Source organism: Dipteris shenzhenensis, chromosome 25 (assembly GCF_047967505.1).
Source record: "Dipteris shenzhenensis isolate YYH24624 ecotype China chromosome 25, Dip_SZ_1.0, whole genome shotgun sequence".
In the NCBI taxonomy this organism is placed as follows: Eukaryota; Viridiplantae; Streptophyta; class Polypodiopsida; order Gleicheniales; family Dipteridaceae; genus Dipteris; species Dipteris shenzhenensis.
Genome location: NC_141620.1, coordinates 51,487,880 through 51,514,573, shown reverse-complemented (window position 1 = coordinate 51,514,573; position 26,694 = coordinate 51,487,880). Strand labels below are relative to the sequence as shown.

Genomic DNA, 26,694 nt, shown 5'->3' with positions numbered 1-26,694 from the left:
CGAACATTGAAGATTTCTATTCTTATCAACAATTTTTTCAAATCAAAATGTGACTTTTGAGGAGCATGAGTCGACCATTATAGGTGTTGGCCTAGATTTATTTGTACATGATTCCCTCAAGAGAGAGACTATCATTCTCCACAGCAAAGGTGACAAAGCTTTTACAGAATTATGTAAAGCTCATCCAAGGCTAAAGAAGCACTCCATCCAAGAGAACCCTACTATCCCTTTAAAGGATATTATGCACTTTGTTGGAGATGTTCGGTATGGCAATGTTACTGGACTTATCAACAATAGTAGAAATACTAATGCAAAGACAAATGTTTGCTAGATATTTTCCCCGGATATTCCACCATAGTCTAACTCAATGTTGTACATAGATATTGCAAAATATGGGCACATTTGTGTTGAATCCATACATGATACATGTGTAGGGGAGGAGCTATTTGTAGGCTTTGAGTTTTGATAGACAACCTATTCATTTATACATTCATTACTAATTGAAATCATTACTTTCTTACAAATTGTGCGCCTTGGTGTCTAGTTGTTGTCACTACAAAGGGTTTGATTGGATAATATGTGAATACAATCAAGGCAATGTTACACTTTCTTTCATGCCAACTACGTAGTTTTGAGTCTTAATTGTTGTATATGGGATTTGATTGAATAATATGTGAACATGGTCAAGGCAATATTACAATTTTCATTACTTGTTGGATTATGGAGGATTGACACTAATTGCACATTTATGGTTATCAATTGTACTTAGAAATTTAAAAATAGTGTGTCTAAGCAATACTAAGGGTTACAGTGTGATGGCAAATCCCTATGGCAAATTATGTTTGGCTTGAAAAGCAAGTCTCACCAATGTACAAGCTATTGAGGTGTTAATCAAGATATTGCCAATGTACACGCTATCAAGGTAATACTGAAAACCACTAAGGTCTAAAAGATGAGTCTTGCTTAATCCAAAGCTCGTGAAATGTAAGATTTGACAATATAAAGCCTTGACAAGACTTGACACTAAGATTTATAAGATGAGTCTCGCTCAACCAAATTGAAATGGATTCTTCCCTTGATTTACCAACTTTGTCTATGCCCATGAGGAGTTACATGCTACATTCCATGCTTTGAAAAAGTAAGGCGCTACTTATATAGTGCCAGGTTTGAAAACCCTTTTCAATAGGACAATATCAAACGATTCCTAGTCAATCAAAGCCTAGGCAAAGATTACCTTTTGACTTGATCCATTGCGTTAATGCAAGATTTTGACTTCCACTTGAGGTATTAGAAAGAAAATTTAAATATATTAGCAAATTCTATTAACTTTTTACTCAATTCAAAAGCGACGTTAGTTCTTATCAAAAAAATATATACTGATGATGCTCTGCGTATACAAAAATATGGAAAGAAAGTAAAGAAAGGAATCCAATAATTCAAGACACTCACAAAGATTCAAATGGCAACAATGATACACCAGAGATTGATAACTCCCACTGAAGCTTAGCTTCTATAGAAATCACTACTTACATATCACAGAGGAGGGTTTCATTGACCTACCAAGATACATGCAGATCCACTTACCCCACGCACTAAGGATCTTTATTGGGCAATTCCAGGTCTCTCCACATAGACTTCGTATCAAGAGCGGAAGAGCAAAGAGCCTACCTGGGGAGAGGCGCATATGCACATTATGTGACAAGCAAGAGGTTGAGACAGAGGAGCACTTCATCTTCAGGTGTCCTCTTTACTATGAGATCCGAGGGCATTTTGTCCCGATTCCACTCCTATCCAGACCAGAGATGCTTGGCAGGCTTCATTCATGAGTTAGTAAGGCACCTCGATCACGGAGACAAGAGCATACTTCTTCCTTTGGCAAATCCCTCTCATAGGTCTATCACGGAGTTCTTTCAATCAAATCACATGGACCCCCACGAGACGAGGCCTCGACATGATCGTGACCCAGAGCCAATGACTCGATAGCTCAAACATAAGGTTGACGGACAGATCACACTTTGGGATTTCCCCTCCCTATTTAGAGTCAGAGCCCACCCGAGAGGGATTGCTGTAGCCCTTATTAGGCGCAGAGCTATGACTACAAGATGTTAAAGGGCCGCACCGGTCAGTGGCCGACGGCATTCTATCACCAATTTCATGCCTCCGTTGCCTCATCCGCCCTGATGTCCTGATGATGATGAAGAGATTGATATGTCGTCAACCACCGACATGACTATGTTGTACTTAGTACTTCATACTATCATTCTGCATTGGTACTTTCTTTCTTTCTTTCTTTCTTTCTTTCTTGCTGCCCTCACTGTCAACCTAGGTGTGCAGCCCCCTCCAAGCTATGTCTGTAGCTCTTCAGCCTCCTCCCTAGACCTCCTAGGCGTAGGCCGTAGGCCCTATGGTGCTGATCTGCTGCTCCAATCTGCTGGTTTACGTGCTGCTCAAGTGGATGTGGAATGAGCCCTAGGGGCTCCCCTTGTATAGGGGCTGAGAGCTCCCCAAATTGGCCAACTCAGTAGGTGAACCGCACAACCCAACCTGCTCCATAAAACCAACCCACCTGGTCTGTAAACCGCAACAGGTGGGGCTCTCCTTTTGAGACTTTTGTAGGCCCTGCCTGGCCACGGAGCAGGCTGCCACTAGCCCAGGCAGTCCTGCCCTAGAACCCAACCTATTCCAGGCAATCTATAAGGCCCAAGGTCTGCTCCATGTCGGCCCAGATCTCCCCTACTGGTCTGCCTCTGTTCCAGGCCCTTGCTGCCCTGAGATGACCTCAACAGCCCCAAATTCTTCGCTGGAGCCCTCCTTACTGATCCAGACAGGCACGCCTTCAGATTTGGGTCTGTTCCAAGCCCTAGATCAGGCCTTACACATGCTGTACTTCCTCCTGGACATGCCATGTGTCATCACAGCACTCTCTGGCAGAGATCCATGTGCTCCAACCTGGTTTGCAGGCACCTCCTTGCAGCCAGGTACGCCTCTGAATCTGCTGCAGCCCATGTGGCAGTCCCATGCACTCATGTTTTGCTGTGAGCTTGCTACCGCCCACATAGCAGCCAAAGTGCTGCCCATGTGGCAGCCACATGGGTTCCCCACCCCCCTCCCCCCCAAAAAAAAAACTCTGTTCTCATACAAGGGCTTATAGATGGAGAGGTAACCACACAATCTCCAACAGGCTACCTATTCTACAAGAGTAGAGTATATGTCTCGAATAATAATAAGTAGAATGTCATGATAATTCAAGTACTAACACTTCGGAATTTCGAAGGCCAATGGGCAATTTTATTGGCCTCAAATGAATGAGGACATCCAAGACTAATTGTTAGAAAACGTGGAGTCAATAAACATGAATCCTAAAGATAGGCAGGCTACTACATCCTTCATGTAACCCATTTGGCAAATACAAAGTATCTCTATGGATTTTATTTCTTGGGACACAAAGGAAACAAGTATTCGTATCAAAGAAAAGGTTAGACTCTTGACCTAACAAGGCTATTCATGGAGCATGTCTATAAATTATATGGGCTACCGACCAATGTTATTAGTGATCAGGACAGCAAACTTAACAATCATTCTTGAAGGACGATTTGAAAGCTGGTGGTGTGTGATGAAGTCCTCGTTAACTCAATAAACCACAATCTTTACTCCATGAACCGGAAAGAAGGGTAAGCAATATTCACATGAGTTTTCTCAATTTTGTTTGCGAGGACAAAAACATTTCCTCAAGCAAGGGAATGTTATGTTGATTGTAGTGTCAGAACATAGAGGAAAACCATCAGAGCAACCATGAGGGCTTGACAGGCTCATGTCTGCAAAATAATTGGCTTTCAATAATACATAAGGATTTGAAAAATTGAAGACAGATGAATCGCTCCCCCTTTAAAATGGAGGAGCCCCAAGCAGAACTGATCTCTGTAGATGTCTAAGGGAGCAGAACTGATCTCTGTAGATGTCTAAGGGGACCAACCAGGAAAACCACTTACAGTCAACTGTCCATCCGTTTTCACGAGAAAAACTCAAGAGGCAGAACTGTCCTCCAAAGCGAATGTCTGATATACTCTGGCCAAATCATGGCCCTCAATGAAATGAAACCATTAGCCGGACCAAATTACACCACAGGATTTGCATCATCATTTAATAGCAATGCTTTTCATTTGCATATAGATACACATTTTCAAAGAATTGAATAAACAGGCCTCCAAAAGCAGCCTTGACTACTTACTAATGCAAAAGGAAGAGCAAAGAGCAGGAGGAAGAACACAAATTAAATGAGGCCCAGCAGGAGTGCAAGATATCCGAGTCTTATCAATAAACGGAAGGCCCAATGCTGGGGGCCTGACATAACCTGCAATGAGAGGAATGCAAGCCATAGAAATCACAACTCTGCCTCCTAAATTCAGTGGCAAAGAAAGGCATCCTTTCTTCCTCCCAGCAAGCATCCAATTGTCTGGGTCTGCATCAACCTCATAATACAGGTCCTCCATACCCTGCCATCGTCACACACGCAATTAATCTCCCTTATGAATACCATGTAAAACTAGAAGACTTTTGACCCTTCTGATCTTAAATAGTCACTGAAAATTGTCCAGCAAATGCTCTCAAAGCATGGTAATTTAAGAGGGGAGTCACTTCAAAATTCCATCAAATGCCCTTGTAGAACCAATAAAATGCATCAACAATGCTCTTAAACAAAGGTCCTTCAGAGGAGAGCTACAAAGATTTCATCTTTGTATAGCCTATGTCTGCAGAAATCCCATGGTTAAAGCTGGCGGTGTTTGAGGCTTAGTCTGTACCAGGTCCTAATTGATCTATGATTGCATGCATTCCATCGTTATCAAATGGGAAAGAGTGCCCTTGATTATCAAATCAATTAAACAATGAAATCCAGCTACTGCACATACCAATCAAATTCTTAACTATTGCACGTATGTTGCCCAAAACTACAAAATGAGGTCTCGTGCCATGAAGCTAAACACATGGTTATGGAGTGACAGTCTGATTAGCAGACAGGCAAAATGATGAGGAACAAAATAGATAAGAGAACTGTCATGTATGTATCGCTTCACATGGGGTATGAGACACTTAAAAGCTCATGTCAGAGTCGCTTATTACTATCACAACTATCAAAATACATTTTCTTGCTAGTTATCGGGGTACACCGTGGAATGGATTTATGAAACAGATGAGGAAACTGTGAAATGTGCAATTTTATATGGGCTTATGAGAAAGTTAGCTTGTCTCACTTCAAGACAAAGTGAATGATGTTACAGAGTTCTAATCCTTATGAGATGTCCTCGAGGTTGGTATATACTATGGCAAATCAGACTGTAGAGTAAATGAGCTCAGCCAGAAATGCTCAATTTCTTTGCAAAAGGAAAGCTGTATGTTTGAAGAGACTTTTAGTGATTCATAGGAAAGTGGAAAGTTATTTTGTCCAAGATATTAAGTAGAAATTCAAATGGCAATGAACCTATCCTATATTGAATTCTGCCATTCTCTAATGCATTATTCCAAGTCACTATGATTCTAAAGCGATACATAAAGGATGTGGCTCGTGGATATCAACCATTGTCAGACAAGTCACTCATGACGCTGATTAAAGTTATTCAAGATAGGCTTTTGTATCCATTGAAATGACTTGTGTTTTCTACGACATGGTGATTGAAGACACCAAGGCACGTATTGCTAACATATGTTGATTTGGACATTTTTTCTTAGTGGTATGAGATATCAAGCATCTGGGCATGGAAGATATATCTAAACATATGTTACATGGTTGGTGATCAGCTGTGAATACCAATGTACAAGCTACTATACAAGGTCACACTAGGTCTCCTTTATTTTCCCTATATTTGTTTTGTAAGGGAAGAGCCTTTAAAGGTTGATTAACCAATGATTTGTGCAGAGGTTAGTGCATGCGCCTTGCCCTTTGCAGGCGATAATCAAAACTTTGCCATCCATTTACGGTCAATTTTTGACCAAAAGGAGCGGCATGCATGGAACTTCAACCCACCACTACTCTGGCCTTGCTTTGCCTCCATGTATGCCACAGTGAGAAGGGAAGCTCTCTATCCCTCATTGTGTCTCCCTCTGCAATACGCTTATGCTAATTGCTGCCCTTTTCAACCTCCCCCTCTTACCTCGACCAGTATTAATGTTGTTTATACTTTTCATGCTTTTCTTTACAACCAACCTGAACTTACTTCTCTTTGCTGCCATGACACCAGGTACAAACACGAAAGGTGGAGAAACACACACACACACACGCAGTCTATTACGTCCACAAAAGATCAACAGGTCTATGGAACGGAAAAACCTCTCTAGTACATCTGCTTAGGGAGGGCACATGGCAGCTCCTAGAGAGTGCAAAGAGAAGCTCTAATTATATAGAGTACCTACGATATAGCTTGAAAAACATAAAAGGCCAGGTATCAGTTTAAGGCTGAGAGTCTTGTGGCTTAGATTTAATGATTGCTTTGCCTCCACGATATACTGCCCATTTTCCCTCCTTTTTAGCAGCCTTGACCTTAGCTAATTCCGTTGCCTTATTTTTCAGTTGAGCTCGTGTAAGTTCCTCAGGTATCCATATCTTAGTCCCTTTCAATTTATAAGATTGTCGGAGAACCTTGATACGTAGATTGTGTGATTGAGCATAATGATAGCATGACCTTGAGACTCTGAGATTTGAGTTGGTCTGGCTTCATCATCATCAACATCATCACCCTTGTTAACAGTCCAATCATTGTTAGGCATGGCTGCTTTGACATGTGCTATAGTGTCATCGAAAGAGTCCTCTTCTTTATACCATCCTTCAAGACGTCCCTCTATTCTTATCGTCAAGGCATTATCATGTCTAGCTGCGTGTTCTTTAATCTTCCTGAATGTCAGCTTTATTTACTTTGGTATCAAACTCCACAATCACTTCCTTCTTAGCACTCTGTACTTCAATGTGAACTAGATTTTTGATTGTAGAGACTCGTTGGGGGGTAGGGGGGGAAGCCTTGCAAGACTTTACAGCCTCATCAATTACTGCCTGCTTGCCAGGTCCTTCAAGAACCTGAATTCTAGCTATTGCATTTGCTAGTTGCATCTTCAACTCTGTTACCTACTGCTGTAGATAAAAAATCTGTTCGTTGTGCCCAATTATGGGTCGATCCAAACCTCCTCATGAGCATACAGAGAGGCTTTCTTGGCTGTGGCATATGCGCATACGGAGAGGGTGTCCTCACTGCAACTCTGGCATATCAGGCCTTCCTGGCTGATGCTGCTAGGGTTGAGGGAGGGGATTTCGAGGAGAGGAGAGGCCATTCCTTGCTGGCCAAGTTTGTTGCTACCCCGGGCTAAACTAACCCCCCGGCTGGGCTAGGGATTAGAAGCCTTCCGGAACTACTGGGTGCTGCAACCTGTTAGGTCCACGAAGGATTAACTAACAGATAGAAAAGAAGGTATGTACGGGCTGTACGGAGGTCTGGCACGGGATGTACGGAGGTCTGACGGGGATGTACAACGAACTGTACGGAAGTTGTATGGAAGATGGGCTACGAGCTGTACGGACGACAAGTCGAGAGGGTGTACGGACGACGGGCTGTGAGGTACAGACAACGGGCTCAGGTACAAACTACAGAGAGACAGAGAGAGAGAGAGAGAGAGAGAGAGAGAGAGATGTATTAACATCCGCAGAAGGCCTCGCGGGCCTATGGGACAAAGTGCACAAAAAGAAAAACTTATACAAGCCTCAATGAGCTGGAGCAAAAGGCACGTTAGGGCCCTTACCTAGTACTAATCTATACTCATCTAATGAGCTCAAGAGCTCAAGCAAAATCACAAAACAAATACAAACACTTGGGACTCAGAAGCCGAAGCCTAGCACCGTGGTGGCTCTCCGGAGAGCTGTGAAGATATATCGGATCTACATCTTTTGAGCTGTCTCATGGTGTGGCGAGGGGCATGGTCTCCTCATCTCTGAACCCGCTGAAGAGAGAGAGAGAGAGAGAGAGAGAGAGAGAGAGAGAGATTTTCATCTTTTTTGTCCCAAGCGTAAGTCCAATGCCCCAACGAATAAGTGCCCAAAACAAGGTCAAACACAACCCTAACATGCATTCGCACCCCTAACACCACCAAAAAACCCCCTTTCCTCTCCTACCCACACCCACTTATCATCTATGTTCTTAAATTCCCTCTATCTCCAACATATACATCAATGCTGGCTAGAAGCATGCAAAAGATTAAGAGACAGTTCTTGAATGTAACAAGCTCTCAAGGTCGGGCTAAGATTTGCTCAATTTTCCGATGAAAACCTTCCATCTGGATAAACTGCCCATTTGGTTAGTGTCCATGCCTCTAGACCTTGATTATCCATAGCTCTTTGCTTCAATTATGAGGGCCAGAGATCCTATACATCCATAAATTCTTCCACTTCAGCTCGCTAGTTCGCCCTAATATCTCATTCCTCTTTCATTAGGCAAAAGTTTGTTGGGAACAACATTATCTGCATTTACAAATCGTGTAGAAGCTGCGCCATTTGCTGTTATCGATCGAATTTTCCTTCCTTGTAGGATTTCTCTAAGCAAACTTTAGTGGCTCATATTTGCCTCTCTAGTTTACATAACAATTATTTATTTCCAAATATAAACATCTAGAGCTTTCCTATGTCAAAGATTGCGAACTCTATGAATTGTATATATCCCAAACTTATTAATTGCTTCTGCGTTTTTGTTGTTCCGAGAATTTTAAAACACCATGGTTCTTTGCCACATTCATAGAAGGCTGAATTCATGCAAGACCTTACTATACCCAATGCCAAAACATAGTATTCAAATTCTCTTAGCCACATCCATGCAAAACTTTGTTGTATATAATACTAAAACATAGTATTTAGATTTGCTTTGCCACATGTAGAACCTTATTGTAACCCATGTGGAAGCTAGTGTCCAAACCCACTTCAAGTTGCATTATTATAGGACCTTGCTGTAACAAATTTCATGCAAAGATTTGGTCAAGGGGATTTTGGGGGAAGGGGGGGGGGGGGGGCGAACAGCAGAGAGGAGTTAAAGAACACCCCCCCGCACAGGTGGTCAGTGGTAGTCATCCGCCGGCAAATGGATTATCTCAGTTGCTCCTCTCACAGGGAAGGAATCCCCCTTGATGAGAAGCCTTTTTACAGTCTGGAAGTGCTTGTCTTTAGGTCTTATACGGGCCAACTCCATTTGTCGACCCGTAGTTCAGTAGGCAGCCGCTTATGTGGCAACCACAAGTACGAGATGTGAAGGGACGCATGCTTGGTCAGCAGTCACATATTGGCTAGATGCAGTGGGATGGCGGCCTTGTGAGGTCTTTTGGAACTTTCAGGTAGCTTCCTTGTATGAGGAGGACAGGGAGCAGGCGCCAAGGCCGTGGAGATAGATGCAACAATACTCGACGGGTGGTGGGAGGGATTGAGCACCACCTAGACTCCGCATTTTTTATCTAGGCAGCTCTCTAGGATTGGAGTGCCTCTCAAGGTAACAGTTTGTTAAGCAGTCACTGCTATACGCACAATCCCAAGGAGCACCCTAGTTGTGGAGGCACACATTGCGAGCATGCAATCTGCCATCGAGGAGACGTCCAGCTGGGTCGACGTAGCCAAATGGAAACCTGCAAGGGTAACCATTTCGGCTACCCTCTAGAGCAACAGCAGAGGACCAGTAAGCCTCTCAACATTAGAGTACGTGGGATTCCACACATTGAGGCTACACCGATTGTAGATGCGATGGCCTTTGTGGCCACTACTCTGGGGGCGATTGAGCACATGATTGAGAGAGCATGGCAGGTGAAGAGGGACCCCAACCGAGAGTAGCCCCTATCATACGGTTCCACGACGCTCATGTACGACATTCGGCTTCGCGTTGTAGGTTAGCCTTACAAGACTAGCCAACGATCTCCATGGATGAGGACCTCACTCCACTACAGGTTGAGGAGAGGCGTTGTCTGTTGCAATAGCGGGATCAGGCCTGCAAGGAGGCGAAGTGGGCAGTAGTACGAGATGGACGACTCCTTACAGGCTCTCGTCGGGACACCCACCTCCCCTCCCACATAGGGAGGTGGGGTCTATGAGACTCACATATTCGAGACCGTATCCTGCACCAACTGGAACTGTAATGGTACCTTATGGTCAGAACTAGGGAGCTTCTCCGAATCCTATACCCTTCATGACATAGTCTTTTATACAGAGACACATCACAATCCAGAGCGTCCACTACCAGTAGTCAGTGGGTATACATGGGAGTCTGCCTACAAAGATGAGACGAGGGATACAGGAGGGGTGTGAGGGCCAGGAGGAGTCACAGTCCTTTACAGATTTACACTTTTGGGGGCCCTCTCAGTAGAGCAAAGAGATGTACATTACAAGTTTCTTTGAGTCCGGATTCGGCACATGGACAGCCGAGATCTGTTTATTGCAGTTTGCTACTTCCCCCCTGAGACCTCCCACTTTGCCAGAGATATTCGAGGTGAGGATGAAACGTCTCCATTTGATGCTCTTTATCAATCCATTGTTGACTCCTCTATTCACGGAGAAGTCCTCCTAGTTGGGGACTTCAACGCAAGGCCAGGCGCTCGTCAGTCATCACTCCTCGACTTCAGGGATGATACCACTCTACTGTCAGACATTGACCTTGAGGAGGCAGGTATGCTACGGGTTTCGGCTGACAGACGAGGACCGTTCACATCTTATGGACAGGGCCTATTAGACCTCGGCAGCATGCATGATCTCATTATTAATAATGGTCTTGACAAATGGCCTGCCTCAGGTGGTTTCACGTGCTTTCCACACTGGGAGGCTCCAGTGATGTTGACTACATCATGGAATTCCCTACCTTCACATCTCGCATCACTGAATTTACCGTAGCACCTCTCCATCCAGGGGTTGATCATACCTAATTTTTCTTTAGCATTTCCACTCCCCGTCGCACAGCACTTTCCACCCCGCTGAGTTCTTACTCCACTTACCATGATATACGCTTTGATCGCGACCACTCACCTACTTACTCTGGCCATCAGTACATAGTTCTCGCCTACATTGACTTCATACCCCTATTAGAGGATCATGCTGCCCTAGTCACCCGCTCACTACACGAGGCTGCTCTTCACACTTTCCCTCACACCACCCACTCCACCCGCCCACCAGCCCCTAGGACCTTACTCTGTAATAGCTGGATAGATGATGAGTGTAAAGCTTTATGCCGTCAGCTCAAATTCGAAACCAAAAAAAGTTTTCCAAGCGAACCAGAGACGCTACGCGAATACTGTCGACTGGTACGCAGAAAGAAACTAGACTTGGCTCACCGGAACGAGGAGGAGCTACTGAACATTTTGTTCAGTAACAACTCTAAGGACTTGTGGCGAAGATTTCTAGAGGGACGATCCCCCTCATCACTCACTGACACTCAGGTGTGGTTCGATTATGCACGCACACTCTATCAGAAGGGGGGCGAGAGGGGGGAGAGAGGGGGGAGGCCGCTGCCCGCGGCAGCGCGAGAGAGAGGGGGGGAGGCCGCTGTCGCGGCAACGGAGAGAGGAGGGGAGAGAGAGGGGGGGAGAGAGAGGGAGGGGAGGGGAGGGGAGAGAGAGAGGGGGCCGCTACCACGGCAGTGAGAGAGAGAGGGGGGGAGAGAGAGAGGGGGGAGGCCGCTACCACGACAGCGAGAGAGAGGGGGGAGGGGGCAACGCGAGAGAGAGGGGGGAGAGAGGGGGGGGCAGCGCGAGAGAGAGGGGGGGAGAGAGAGGGGGGAGTATCTAAATCTAAGTCACGATCACAGCCTAGATTCAGATAAGTTACAAAGAAGTGATTGCCGACCATTGAGATAAGTCAACATGTGCATGTGAAGCATCTGCCGGCTCATGGGATTCAATAGCATGTGAGGACAATGTCATGCCCAGGCTTGCGACAATAGTTGCATCTTTTCTTCTTTGACTTATCTGCTGTAATTTTAGATGCATGGGAGAAATTGCAGCTGCTATGTGCAGATTTTGGCTTGCTCATAGGCTTGGAAGCCTTGCCTCTTCCTGTCTACTGTGAAGCAAATGCATGATCAGGAATAATGGCTTGTCTATTAGCTCGACTTCGCTCTTCCTACAAAAGCGAAGTAAATAGCTGATCAAAAGAATAGTGGTTTGGATTACCCACCACTAATCGAAGGGTTGTAGCAAACCCTTGATATGTATCTGGCAATCCATTCAGTGTGGTACTGAGAAGATGTGAATTTGGCACCACCTCATCAATGTTGGCAAGTTGTTCCATGAGGTCCTTGACCTTTGTCAGGTATGCATCCATAGAGTCACCTTCATTCATACTGACTTCTTGTAATTGCCTTCTCAAATATGCAACACGTGCCTCATTGTGAATCTAATAGAGAGAAGCCAATTTATCCCAAGCATCCTTTGCTGTCCTGCAAGACCGGGTGTGTGGAATAATGACTCTCTTGCATGATAAAGCAATGCATGAATGTGCATTTGCATCTCTTGCATCCCATCTTGACTGTTCCTGAGTTGGAAGAGCAGCAGCAGGAGTGCTAGAAGATGAGGCATCAGGAGGAGTACCCCCCGCAGAGAGCCCAGCAGTAGAGGCAACCACATCAACCCCAGAAACAATATTCCACTATTGCTTTGCAACAAGAATATGTTTCATGAGATAAGACCACATCGGATAGTTGGTGCCATCCAACTTACCATCTTCACAAAGAACACCAAATAGATCTTGATTGTTCCGAGCCATAGCAAATGTGATACCCTGAAAAAGACCTGAAAACCCAAAAGCCTCAAGGCTATCACTGCAAAGAGCTGGCTGTCCAAAAATGACAGCAAATATCTGCAAATTTCCAACCCAAATCAAAGGGCAAATGCAAATTTGACCCAAATGTGACTGTGGCAGGCAATGTTCACTGCAAAAACAGCAAATTTGGCAAAAGCCCCAAATTTAATGAGGGTAAATAGGCCAAAAAGAGGGCAAATGCAGAATTTGCTGAAATTTTTGCAAATGTGACCCAATGTATGATAATCTGACTCAATGTCCTACAAAAGTGACTCAATGTACTGCAATCGAAAAGAAATTGCAGACCAAAGCCCAAATCTCTAGCGTTCTTGCAAGAAGTTGCAACTAGAAGAGATGAAAGGTACTGAAAGCCCCAAAATTTTGCAAATGTCCTGCAAAAACCCCAACGCAAGTTCACAACCAATGCCTAAACAAGTACGAAACTTGATGATAGCTTTGCACGTGTAAAACTGTACAAAACTCCCGCGAAAAGTACGATCTATACAGACTGCTGCTGTGTACGGGCAATACAAGTGTCCAATGTACGGTGTACGTACAACGTACGAAAGCTATACTAAATGCAAGTACGACTGTACGGAGCATAGTATATGAAATCCAAAGTACGATAGAAGTACAACGTGCGAAAGTTGTACGGAGCATGTACAACTGTACGCATGTACTAAACGTAGTATGGTATGCAATACACAGCAGTTACATCTACTGTACGAAAGCAGGTACATGGCAAGTACGGAGCACAACTTACGTACGGTGAGTGTACGACAGCAGTACGAATGCAAGTACATGGGAAGTACGATGTATAGATGCATGTATGGTGTACGAAAGCAGATACAACGTGCGGGATGCAAGTACGTTGTACAAAACACGGGTATAAAGTACGACGATGCAAGTACGAAATACAATACGGAGCAGTACAACGGTGCAAGTACAGCGAGTGACCCAGAGCAGGCTGTGCGTACGGGCGACCATACAATCGTACGGACTGTACGGATGAAGAAGCAAGCAGGCTGAAGGGAGCTGGAGCAAGTCTAGGAGCAGGAAGCAAGTATGAACGTGGCTCTGATACCACTGTAGGATTGGTGAATAGAAAGAGAGAGTACAGGTTGCAAAGAGTCGATAAAGTCTGAGCCGTCACGTCAACTAGGGTAGATTAAAAAAAGAAGCATACAAAGTACTTGTACCTAGACTTAGGAGTTAGTGTCCTAGGTGTCACATAGAACTAAGTGTCCTATGTGGTCTAAAAGGCACTAACACTATAAGTGCCTATATTTATGCCTACAAGACACATACCATGGCCTATAGGGCATCACTAGAACCACCAAGAGATGGCCTACAAGCATCTGGGTGGATAGACAAGATCATGAGCACTATCGGGGTCAAACAAGGGTGTCTATTATCACCTACCTTGTTTGGCCTCTACATTGACAAGCTTGAGACAATGATACAAACACAAGGGGGGATAGGTTGCTCTCTTGCAGGCACACTAATCCAGATATTGCTTTACGCAGATGACGTAGCTCTCGTCTTCCTCAGCCGAGGGGTCAAGAGACACCTTGACGCATTTGTGAGTCTCATGATTTGAAGGTCAACCTGGGTAAAACCAAGGTTATGATCTTCAATATATCTCGAGCCGTCATGCGCCAGGAGCAGTTCGCATTTGATGGGTCACCTGTTGAGGTAGTTTCATCATGCACTTATCTTGGGGTTGTCTTTTCCGGACCCATCTTCACTATGAGACCCGCGATGCAGGCACCTTGAGCAAAGGATATGCTTCATTGGCCAGACTAGAGAGGCAGTGCTTCCGCTCTCACTTTCAGGATCCACAGACCAAAGGGTTGCTTTTTGACCCCTTGGTCCGTTCAGCAGGGATGTATGGCAGTCCATGCTGAGGGCCAGACTTGTCGGATACAGAGTGGGCCAGGGTGGAGCAGCTACACGTCCTCATGCTATCATGGATGATCCGTGGTAAGCCATCCTTTCCTCACCAAATCATTCGGGCGGAGTTTGGGTCACCCCCATTACTACTAGATGATGTCCTCTTCTATGGCACTTGCTGCAGGAAAGGACCAGAGGTGCTGTTTTGCACGCACAGAGAGATGGCTTGAGAACTGGGGTTCGACATGGACAGACTACCACCATTCCAAGACAGCATGGATGCTCCATTTTCTCCCCTCCTATCACACGAGTCAACCAGGTTATCCGTGAGGATCTATTACAGCTACACGCATTTCGGACCTGGCTGGGCCCGAGTGATCTTCCGGTGAAGCTGGGCTTCTATAGAGATCACTTCTTACATATCACAGCGGAGGGTTTCATTGACCCACCAAGGTACACACAGATTTACTTACCCCACCCACTGAGGATCTCTCTTGGGCAATTCTAAGTCTCTTCACATAGACTTCGTATCGAGAGCGGCACAACAAAGTGACACAGTGATATGGGTGGTCCAACAAGGACACCATCTTTGGGAAGCACCTATATTTTATTACCTTCCTACATGATTTTTCCATATTCTCATGGGTGTATCCTTGAAAAAAGGATCTGGTGTCGTTCAATGCTCTACGCAGTTTGTTGCTATGGCTGAGAATGAATCTGGATGCAGTGCAAACTTTAAGAACAGATTGATGGGGGGGAATACATGTCAAATGCCTCCAAAGATTCTTTAAGGAAAGAGGGATTATGCATCAGTGTGTACAGCCCCTTATACGTGTCAGCAAAATGGTCTTGCTGAGAGGAAAAATAGGTCCAAACTTTAAAAATAGATAGAGGGGGGGAATACATGTCAAATGCCTTCAAAGATTCTCTGAGGAAAGAGGGCTTATGCATCATTGTACAGTCCCTTACATGCGTCAGCAAAATGGTGTTGCAGAGAGGAAGAATAGATCTCTGATGGAGATGGCCAGAGGCATGATCAAAGGGAAGAGGTGGCCACATATATTTTGGTTGGAGGCAATAATGTGTGCAACGCATGTTTTAAACAAAAAGAAGACAGTTGTAAACAAATGAGTTTGCATGTTTAAGTACAATCCAGATGGTAGCGTTGAGAGACATCAAGCAAGACTTGTTGCAAAAGAATTTGCACAATAGCATGGTCTAGACTATGAAGAAACATATGCTCCAGTAACAAAATGGGTTCTACAAGATATTTGGTCTCATTGGCAACCATCAGCAAATAGAACATACATCAGCTAGATGTCAAGAATGCACTCTCAATGGACTTTTGGATGAACAAGTTTACATACAACATCATCAAACATATGTTGAAACTTAAAAAGCAAATATGTCATACACCAATGCATGGATATTGTGGTAGTGATCTTGCCGGGAGAATTCGGCTTTTTTCACATACACAAATCAAAGCAAGTTCGTAAGGTAAGAAAAATTACCAGCTCCTTTTCAGAACTTGTGGGTGCAAGCTTGGCAAAGCCCTCCTTGAGCCTTTCCACCCTCCACTGTATGATTAGCTGCTCCCCTACACATGGATTGTCAGAAAGAAGTGGTAGCATTCCAACAGCAAGCAATGGATCTAGGATTGGCATTTGTAAAACCAGTAAGCTTTTGAATAGTAGCATTGCCTCCTCCGGAAAGTCTGTCTTATCTTCCTTGGGCATGCAACTGTACGGTGAATGAGCACCTACTGTTCTATCGCCATTGATCCTGTAATGTATGCTAAGAATACTTCCAGCACTTTGTTGACCTTGCAATGATGGGCTTCCTGCATCTCAATATTCTCATAGTCAACTATCACCAGAAATAGCATTTCAGCCACATTTACCAATGTACAGGAACTCTCTTTTTGCATCTTTTCTTTTTAAATTAACAAGCGCACTTTTTAACTCATTGTCTTAACAAAATACCATCTTGCTTGTTTGATGCCGTTAAACATGCCATGAACAGCAAAGCTGATTCTGACGATGGAGCCATGACAAGGGGCAATATGCTTGAGGGATACGGCCTACCATTGGCACCGCCACACTGGACAAAACCTGGCTGTAAATCTAGCTGAGCATCTACTAGAGTGATAGCCGCATTTAACTGAGATATAAGAGTAACCTGTGTCACCCACCCACACAAAAAAGAAAGACACGATCACAGGATTATTGCTCAAATAAATCTGAAATTTTTGCAATTAGTATTGAAGCTGCAAAATGATGATCTTGGAAAGGAGGCAAAAATAATATGCATTAAACATTATCCACACAACCTGCTAGTGTGGACAAAAGATACTCTGCAGCAGAGAAACAATGCAGAAGGGGACCAGCATGCAAGACCTACCAAGACTGATTCTTGTTTACAAAAGAACCAACAATCTTATACACAAAAATTCCTTCTTTTTCCAAAAAAACTCTCAATCTCATCAGTACACTCATCCATCAGCATAGACATTCTTACATACTTCTGTTCATGTAGAGAGAAGCTTTGCTACCTCCTAAATCAAAAAATTCGCCCGGTTGGCTGATAAAGATAAATCAATAAGACATGTAAATTGTTTAACACCGGCAATCAAAACAATATTTTATCTTCCTGGTATCAGCCTAATCATGCATTTCGACAGTACTTACCAAAAATGCATTTCAGAGAATCCATTGTTTCATGTTTTGGATTTTCTTGAAACAGATGCAAGGGTGAGGACTATATTGGTGGGAACTGGCAAAAACACTCTACATTTCAAACTCTTGTGCAAACACTTTGACTACACTCCTTGCAGCTGCTTGCAGGTTCCCCATCATCCCAACTTTAATGACGTGGTATGGGTCAACTACCCATGATACAACACTCTATGAGTCTGGCTCATGTTTGTTGCATCAGGGGTAGTATGGGCCCATTGACCATGATACAACAAACATGAACTTCCCTAGAAAACTCGGGATTTTGCTGTCACTGTTGCCTTCGTTGTCAGTTGACCTCTACTCATGCGCGCTCAAACGATGTCTTTTGCATTTACAGTCGAGTGCCATGATTCCGTTCACCATGTGTCCGCACAGCCGCTGCTCGCGGTTCTGTACAAGAAGGCGCTCAACATGAAGTCTTTCTTCCACACTCTTTGTTGCATCATGAACCACCACACGAACAACCAGCACAAGCCGAGGTTGTACCACTCTGATAGCAATTTTTACTAATTCAAAAACTCCAATGCATGCTGATGTGTGCTATGATGCAGAAATCGACACAACATTGGCCTCTAATGGAGGAAGAGCGCCCTTGTGAGGGAAATTCTTTCCATTCGACCTAAATGCAAGGTACGATAAAGTGTACGCATGAATGCAATGTGGAAGAGAATTGCACATTGACACCTGAAGAGGGTCAGCCCTTCCTTAATGCTCTAAGATCACTCAAGGACCATCTTTCCATTCGAACCTACTCTTAGCCTAAGACTCTAACACTTCATGCATCCTAATGCACCCTTTTCCCTTTCCTATATACCCTAGGACCTAGACACATGAGTACATTCCTTTATTAATAAATATTAGGCAACATACATTGTTTGTCAATACCTGAGGGTCCAAAAATCCCCAAATCAAGATCTAAGCCTCAACATTAGACCATCTCGATAATCATATTGTCCAAATACATCACATAAGCATGATAGAGTTTTCAGCAAAGACAACATCTCTCCTAATGATAGCCTTGCTTGTACTAGGCTGGTATAACTGATACGCAAACGCATTCAATCCGGTGCCACTCACGGTCTCCATTTGGACAAACCATTGGCTTCCACATAGACCTTAGGCTACAAAACCTGCCCTCCCTTGCAACACACGATGAGGATCCAGGTGGCTTCCAGACTACGCATTCATCGGGGAGGCATGTGCATCGATCCCCATGGTGCAATTCTCCAACACGACCAGATCTCAAGTCATTCATAGCTTGCCGGGCCAGGTCAAAGTCTGTGTGTGTTTTGCAACAACAACATTCCTGTCTTATAAGAATGTATGTAACAGCTTTGTTCTCAGGCTTATGTCATAACTGAGACATAACATGTACATATGCAAGGCATCCAACACTCTCATGTGTGAGATAACCAGCTTACAACTTGTCCAAGCCTCATAGGATGTGTGAGTGTCTAGCCTGGTGGGTGACTATTCAAAACATAATTGGCACAAATAACAGCATCCGTCCAAAATTTGTTGGGCAAAGACTTACTCTTTATTGTACACAGTACCATGTTTTATTGTTGTGTTTCACAACACCATTTTTGGGTGGTGTATATGGAAATGTACACTAATGTATGATAGTATGAGATGCTAAAAAATCAGCAAACTCACGGGACATGTACTCACCCTCTTATCAGTGTGGAGTGTGAGAAGCTTCTGTCCACATTCATTGTCAACCACGGCAAGAAACATCCACAAGCATAACAAAGTAAGAATAACCCCGAATAAATGTTGTTCGCATTGGGACACACATCACTGTGAAACAAATGCAACTTACTGTTACTGTACCAATAGTCCTAACTGACTATAACTAGGCCTACAAGGCTCATACCAAGGTATAAGTGGCATCTATGCATAGCCCATGAGATAGCCTACAAACCCCCCTCCATGGTATGGGCTGAAGTATCCTAGACATGGCTCAGGATATCTAAATATCTAGTGTCATGGTTGCACATGTTCGTCCCGTAGGATATAGCAACCTATGACTATACAGAGTACAGCAGATCAAGTTACAAAAGGTACTAAGTTTAAAGCTTAACGAAAAGACTCAAACTGAGATCGAGGTAGAGCCTTCCTAAAAAGACCTGCCAAGTTATCTTCAGTGGGAGCATAAGACAACTCAATATCACCTGCTGATAATCGCTCTCTGACATAGTGATAGTGAACCTCAATGTGCTTTGTACGAGCATGGAAAACTCGATTCTGTGCAACAGCCAAAGCACTCTGACTATCAGTGAAGATGACGGTAGGAGCAGTCTGACATGCACAAAGATCTCCAAGCAGCTTCCGAAGCCAAACACACTCCACTGTAGCTGTAAAGCCGCTTTGTACTCAGCTTCACAACTAGAAGTAGCAACTATACTCTGCTTCTTGCTGAACCAAGAAACACATGAAGTACCAAGCATAAAACATTTGCCACTATATGAAACAGAAGTGTCCGAACAACCAGCCCAATCACTATCTGTGAACCCATGCATGACAAGTGAAGTATCAGCCCCATAAAGAAAGCCTAAATGCTGAGTGCCTTTAAGATATCTGAAAACACGCTTCACGGCATTCCAATGGTGCATAGATGGGCTGTACATATATCCGCTCAACTGTGAGACAGCATACTGTAGATCAGGTCTCGTATGGCATAGGTAAATAAAACAACCAACTGCCTGCCGATAAAAAGTGACATCACATGTACCGCTGCCATCCTTAGAAGAGAAGTGAAAACCTGTTTCTAATGGTGTGGATATTGGCTTGCAAGCCTCAAACTGAAAACGCTGCAAAAGCTGTCCAATGTACTTGGATTGTGACATTATGTCCCCCTCACTGCTAGCAAATTGAATGCCCAGATAGTAGTGCAGAAGACCAAGATCAGACATAGCAAATGTCTGCTGCAAATCAACTTTAAAATCTGCGATTTGCTGAGCATGTGTCCCAATTACAAGCATGTCATCCACATAAAGGACTAAAATCAGCAAATCTGTCCCACTCTTGTGGATGTAAAGGGTAGCCTCTGTAGGGCTGTTCTGAAAGCCAAGTGTGTTTTCAGATATCTCAAATGCACTCAGCATTTAAGCTTTCTTTATGGGGCTGATACTTCACTTGTCATGCAAGGATTCATTGATAGTTTTTGGGCTGGTTGTTCGGACACTCATGTGTCACATAGTGGCAACAGTTTCAGGTACTTCATGTGTTTCTTGGTTCAGCAAGAAACAGAGTACAGCTGCTCCTTCTAGCTATGATGCTGAGTACAAAGCAGCCTTTACAGGTACAGTGGAGTGTGTTTGGCTTCAGAAGCTACTTGCAGATCTTTATGCATGTCAGACTGCTCCGACCGTCATCTTCACTCATAGTTAGAGTACTTTGGCTATTGCACGGAATTCTGTTTTCCGTGCTCGCACAAACCATATTGAGGTTCACTATCAATATGTCAATTATCAGAGTGCTTCGGCTGTTGCACGAAATCCTGTTTTGCATGCTCGCACAAAGCATATTGAGGTTCACAATCACTATGTCAGAGAGCGATTATCAATAGGTGATATTCAGTTGTCTTATGTTCCCACTGAAGACAACTTGGCAGATCTATTTACAAAGACTCTACCTCGACCTAAGTTTGAGGCTTTTCGGCCAGCTTTAAACTTGGTACCTTTTGTAACTTGATCTGTTGTACTCAGTACAATCATAGGTTGCTATATCCCTACAGGATGAACATGTGCAACCATGACATTAGATATTCAAGTATCATGAGCCATGTCTAGGATACTTCAGCCCATACCATGGAGGGGGGTTTGTAGGCCATTCTATGGTCCTATCCATAGGTGCCACTTATTCCTTGGTATGTGCCTTGTAGGGCTAGTTATAGTCAGTTAGGACTATTCGTATAGTTAGTACATGTACCACCTAGGTCAATTAGGACACTTAGTTCAGTTAGGGCATGTAGCCCTAGGGTTTTGTCATATTAGCTCCTGCAGCATTTTCAATATACAGCATCTCGTTTTTTATCTTCCATCACTCATTCTGGGCTCCCTTTGTCCAACAAACAATCATATTTTGTGAATGCAATTTGACCAGCCTGCCATGCCGCAACTGAGTGTCTGCAACCACCTAATCCTCTACTGCAAGCGCTGTAGTGTCTGTCTCTCTATCATGGGCATCAAGTCTTATAAAGACCGGAGTCTATGTTTCAGTAATGGCAATGCTATTTCCATTTCTGAAATCATAGGCAGCACAGCAGTAACAATCAAAGATTACTCTATATTTGAATGTAGCAATGGCTGAAATGGATATCAGATTCTTTTTTATTCCTGGATCATACAAAACAATTTGTAATGAGACAGAATCACTTGATGTTGTAGTAAGCTCAACTTGGCCAATGCCCTTAATGGCATATGATGCATTATTGACACAAGTCACATTGTCCCCCTTCAGTGCATCATGCATAGAAAGAAACTACTTTTGCAAGAAGTAACATGCTTTGAAGCACCATTGTCAAAATACCAAGGGCTGAATGCATCAGACAGTGCCATGCATGAATCATGAATATAAGGATTGTATTGGCATGTAACCACAAAAGCCCAATAATGGTGAGCAACATTGGCTGATTCATCCTTATGATGAGAAGATGAAGCATCAGTAACTGCAAGGCTAGGCTGCTTCTTCTTCTTCTCTGTTTCTATGCGCTTTCGACATTCAAAGATATCATGAACAGGTTTTCTGCAATGGTTGCATCACTTATCTGCATTCTTGTCGGCATCTAAAGTACTACGAGGTTTCCCACAAAGCTTTGTTGTTTTTGTATTACCCTTATGATGGGTAGCAAAAGCCTGATAACCTGAAATAGAGGCATTTTGATTAGCACGGTTTTGCTTTTCCTGCACCAATAAAGTGACCAGCTCATCAAAGCTAGTCGGAATTGCCCATGGCCACCAACCTTAACGTGCTCGCAAACCTGTGATATGAGTTAGGGAGTCCACTCAAAGTCATGGACACAATTGGACTATGTGGCACAACCTCATCAACGTAAATGCTCTTTCAACTACTTGATCTTATCCATAATTTCCCCCTAGTCCATCTTCAGGGCACCCAACTGCTTCTGCAAATATGCAACCTTCGCTTCATTGTGTATCTGTTACAACGAGGCTAATTTATCCAAAGCATCCTTTGTAATCATGTAAGACCTGATGTGAGGGATTATCATCCTCTTAACTGATAATGCAATGAAGGCATGAGCTTGAGTGTCTCTGCCACCCATCTAAACTATTCCTGAGTTGGAGGCACTGGGGCAGCAATGACTAAAGATGGAGAGTCAACAACATTACCACCACCCATAGTGATGGGTGCTGTGGGAGGTGCTTGTGACAGAGGTCTCATCTCAAAACCTGCAGTGATATTCCATGACTTCTTGGCCACCAACACATGATGCATCCTATATGACCACATGGGGGGTTGGTGCCATCAAGCTTGTGTTCTAGAGCAAGCATTTCAAAAAAGGTCAGCCTCTTCTTTTTGACTATTTGTTGCGCCAGCTTGTATGTATGGCACTCTCCCTGCTTGGTCTCTGACATATAAGAGATGGATTGTGCTCGAGTATAGAGGCTCGAGGTTTTACTGCTTGCACGAGTAGAGAGACAAGTCCGTTGGCTAGGCATCTTCTCAAGCACAAGTGTCCCTCTACAAGTAATTTTCATCCTTTGGCACTGGGCAGAAGACGATTCTCTATGAGCTTGCAAGGGCTGGAGACTAGTCTGATTGACAAAGCAAGAGCCAATTGAAAATGATTATTCTTCATACGATCATAGTGGCCAGCTTCAGCGATGGCCCTCCAACACCTATACTTTTTCACATATAGGATCTCATGGAACATGCAGCTAAACATGATCTAGAAAGTTTAGGCTCACATACACTATAAATTGTGTGTATCCCAAAAGCTCAAATCTCTGCATTTCCTGAAACAAAACAGAAATGGGAGGCCTACTAGATTGCCGTGGCCTCCGCACATAGTATGAATTGATGCACATATAGACATGAATTGCTTCAAACGGAAATGCCAATCCTGAATAGAATGAAATCACACAACCGATAATGCAGCAACTGAACTGCAAATACACGATGAAACCAAATATAGCAAACCCTAATTAAGGAGGTGTGGAGGTGAGGAGGGAGGCTTCTCACAGAAGCCACGCCTTCAGCCCCATCTATGTGGCACAATAACACAGTGTGCCCAATGAAATGAATCAAATGCATACCATAGATCCATTAGTTACGTTTGATTGGCTGCCCTAGAGTGAGTGACATAGTGAGTGCAAGCCTATGTCATACGTGCCAACGTCACATGAGATAGACCAATGGAATGGTGCCATGTGGCAGTTGTCCATGACAATACATCATGGACGTCCTATCCTAGGACCCATGGTCTACATACCACTCTTTTGACCTTTAAATTCATCCTAACCCATAAATTTTTATTTTTTTTAAAACCCTTAAATTGCCCCTAGGGTCATTTAGTGAACTAAGTCCATAGATGATAGTTCATCACGTTTTCCAACAATTTCATGGCATGGAATCCAACGTGCAGCTATAGCCTATTAATATACCTTTGTAAGACTAGAATATATCCAATCATAAAATTCAGATATTTTGTTGCTTAATTGACAATTTTAGCTGTTGGTGCTTCTACACCTGCGTAAGGTAACTCGATGTACTTGAATAGATGATCACCACTTGGACGGAAACATAAAAAAGATGACCCATTACACCTCCAGATAAAACATCACCACAGAAACTTGTTGTAGCAATCACCATCAAGTGGCTTATTCTTCCATCGGCTAGGCTAATAAATGCATGATGAGAACCATGAGCAAGTTACTTCATAACACAGGGTTCACCTATACTTTAGGATATGAAGAATGTGTATCAGATAATACCTGAGAAAGTGGACTACTATCATTCATACATCTAGAAGGAATTGTTTAAATGGTACACCCTAACGGTGAGCTTTTGCAAGCCTTTGCTATAAAGAATATGGGGACAAAACAACATTCTCACTCACACCATCACGTCTTAGAAAGTCTCTACAAGACCTGTTTCCCTCTCTTCACCCTTGTAGGCCATCCTCTGGTGGTTCTAGTGATGCCCTATAGGCCATGGTATGTGCATTGTAGGCATAAATAAATACACTTATAGTGTTAGTGTCTTTTAGGTCACATAGGACACTTAGTCCTATGTGACACCTAGGACACTTAGTCCTAGGTCTAGGTACTTGTACCTTGTACTCCTTTGTTTTGATTATCCAAGTTAGACGTGACGGCGTTCAATCCATCGATTCTTTTGCAACCTGCACTCTCTCTCTTTCTCAAGCGATCCTACAGTGGTATCAGAGCCACGGATCTGCTCCCTGTCCTCGTACAGTCCATACCAACTGCGCGCTAATTTTTGTATCAGTTGTCCGTACATCCGTCATACCTGCGATCAGTACACCCGTTGCACATTTCCGTACCTACGATCAGTACACCTGTTGTACATCCGTATTGCTCTCCGTACCTGTCCGTACAGGGGTATCGTATTGTGCTTCGCCGTACAATTCCGTACTTCAGTCACCGTATAGTTCCTTCAGTACTTGCACTGCTATACAACCTGCTCAATACTACGCCCGTACCAGTTGCGTACCTATGCTGTCGTACATCATAAAACCAAGTACTAGCGTAGTGATCCATACACCCACATACTTGCATCGTACACCATACAACCACCGTACTTGCATACCGCACATTGTACAGCCACGTATTGCTCTGTACAATGTACACAATACCTCTTCCGTACGATCATACATCCGTACACCGTACATCGAACGGTGTACTTGATCTCGTACTTGAGCTGTCCGTACAGCGAGTACTTCTCTCGAGGTCTCCGTACAGGTGTTGCACGTACAGGGTCACATTCAGGACATTGGTATTTTTTGGGGCTTTCAGTTCATTTCACCTTCTTTCGTTGCAATTTCTTGCAAGAACATTGGGGCTTTGGGATTTGGTCTTCAATCTCTTGTTGTTTGCAATACATTGGGATAGATTGGAGAACATTGAGTCATATTTGCTAGACATTGAGTCAGATTTTCATACATTTGAGTCTTTTCTGCAAGACATTGAGTCAAATTTGCATACATTTGGTCACCTTTGCAAAAAATTTCAGCAAAATTTGGGGCTTTTCAGCATTTGCCCTCTTTTTGGCCTATTTGCCCTCAATAAATTTGGGGCTTTTGCCAGATTTGCTGTTTTTGCAGTGAACATTGCCTGCCACAGTCACATTTGGGTCAGATCTGCATTTGCCCTTTGATTTGGGTCAAAAATTTGCAGATATTTGCTGTCCTTTTTTGGACAGCCAGCTTTTTGCAATGATAGCCTTGAGGCTTTTGGGTTTTCAGGTCTTTTTCAGGGTATCATATTTGCTATGGATGGGAACAATCAAGATTTATTTGGAGTTCTTCGTAAAGATGATAAGTTGGATGGCACCAACTATCCGATGTGGTCTTATCTCATAAAACATATTCTTGTTGCAAAGCATTTGTGGAATATTGTTTCTGGGGCTGCTCTGAGGCCAGCCAATGCTACAGTGGTTGCCTCTACTGCTGGTCCTTCTGCAGGGGGTACTCCTCCTGATGCCTCTTCCTCTAGCACTCCTGTTGCTGCTCTTCCAATTCAAGAACAGTCAAGATGGGATGCAAGAGATGCAAATGCACATTCATGTATTGCTTTATCATACAAGAGAATCATTATTCCACACATCCGGTCTTGCAGGACAGCAAACGATGCTTGGGATAAATTGGCTTCTCTCTATTAGATTCACAATGAAGCTCGTGTTGCATATTTGAGAAGGCAATTACAAGAAGTCAGTATGAACGAAGGTGACTCTATGGATGCATACCTGACAAAGGTCAAGGACCTCATGAAACAGCTTGCCAACATTGATGAGGTAGTGCCAAATTCATAGCTTGTCAGCACCACATTGAATGGACTGCCACATACATATCAAGGGTTTGCTACAACCCTTGGATTAGTGGCCATGGGTAATTCATACCAATATTCTTTTGATCAGCTAGTGACTTTGCTTTTGCGGGAAGAGCAAAGTAGAGCTAATAGACAAGCCATTATTCCTGATCATGCATTTGCTTCACAACAAACACGAAGAGGCAAGGCTTCCAAGCAATGCCCTATAGGCCATGGTATGTGCCTTGTAGGCATAAAT

At 43.7% G+C, this 26,694-nt stretch overlaps 1 protein-coding gene across 2 annotated transcripts in view; it reads right to left on the bottom strand.

Annotated features, from left to right (window-relative positions):
* Window positions 1-3,625: 3,625 nt before the first annotated feature.
* The window catches only part of CLUB (TRAPP II complex TRAPPC10/CLUB), a 153,571-nt gene continuing 130,502 nt past the window's right edge, over window positions 3,626-26,694 (bottom strand). For both annotated transcript variants that reach the window (XM_087396434.1, XM_087396435.1), the window contains 3 exons: window positions 16,669-16,864; window positions 16,198-16,526; window positions 3,626-4,493 (listed from right to left, as the gene is read on the bottom strand). In XM_087396434.1, coding sequence (XP_087252560.1) covers window positions 4,221-4,493; window positions 16,198-16,526; window positions 16,669-16,864 — 798 coding nt within the window. In that variant the 3' untranslated portion in view covers window positions 3,626-4,220. The remainder of the gene's footprint in view (window positions 4,494-16,197; window positions 16,527-16,668; window positions 16,865-26,694) is intronic.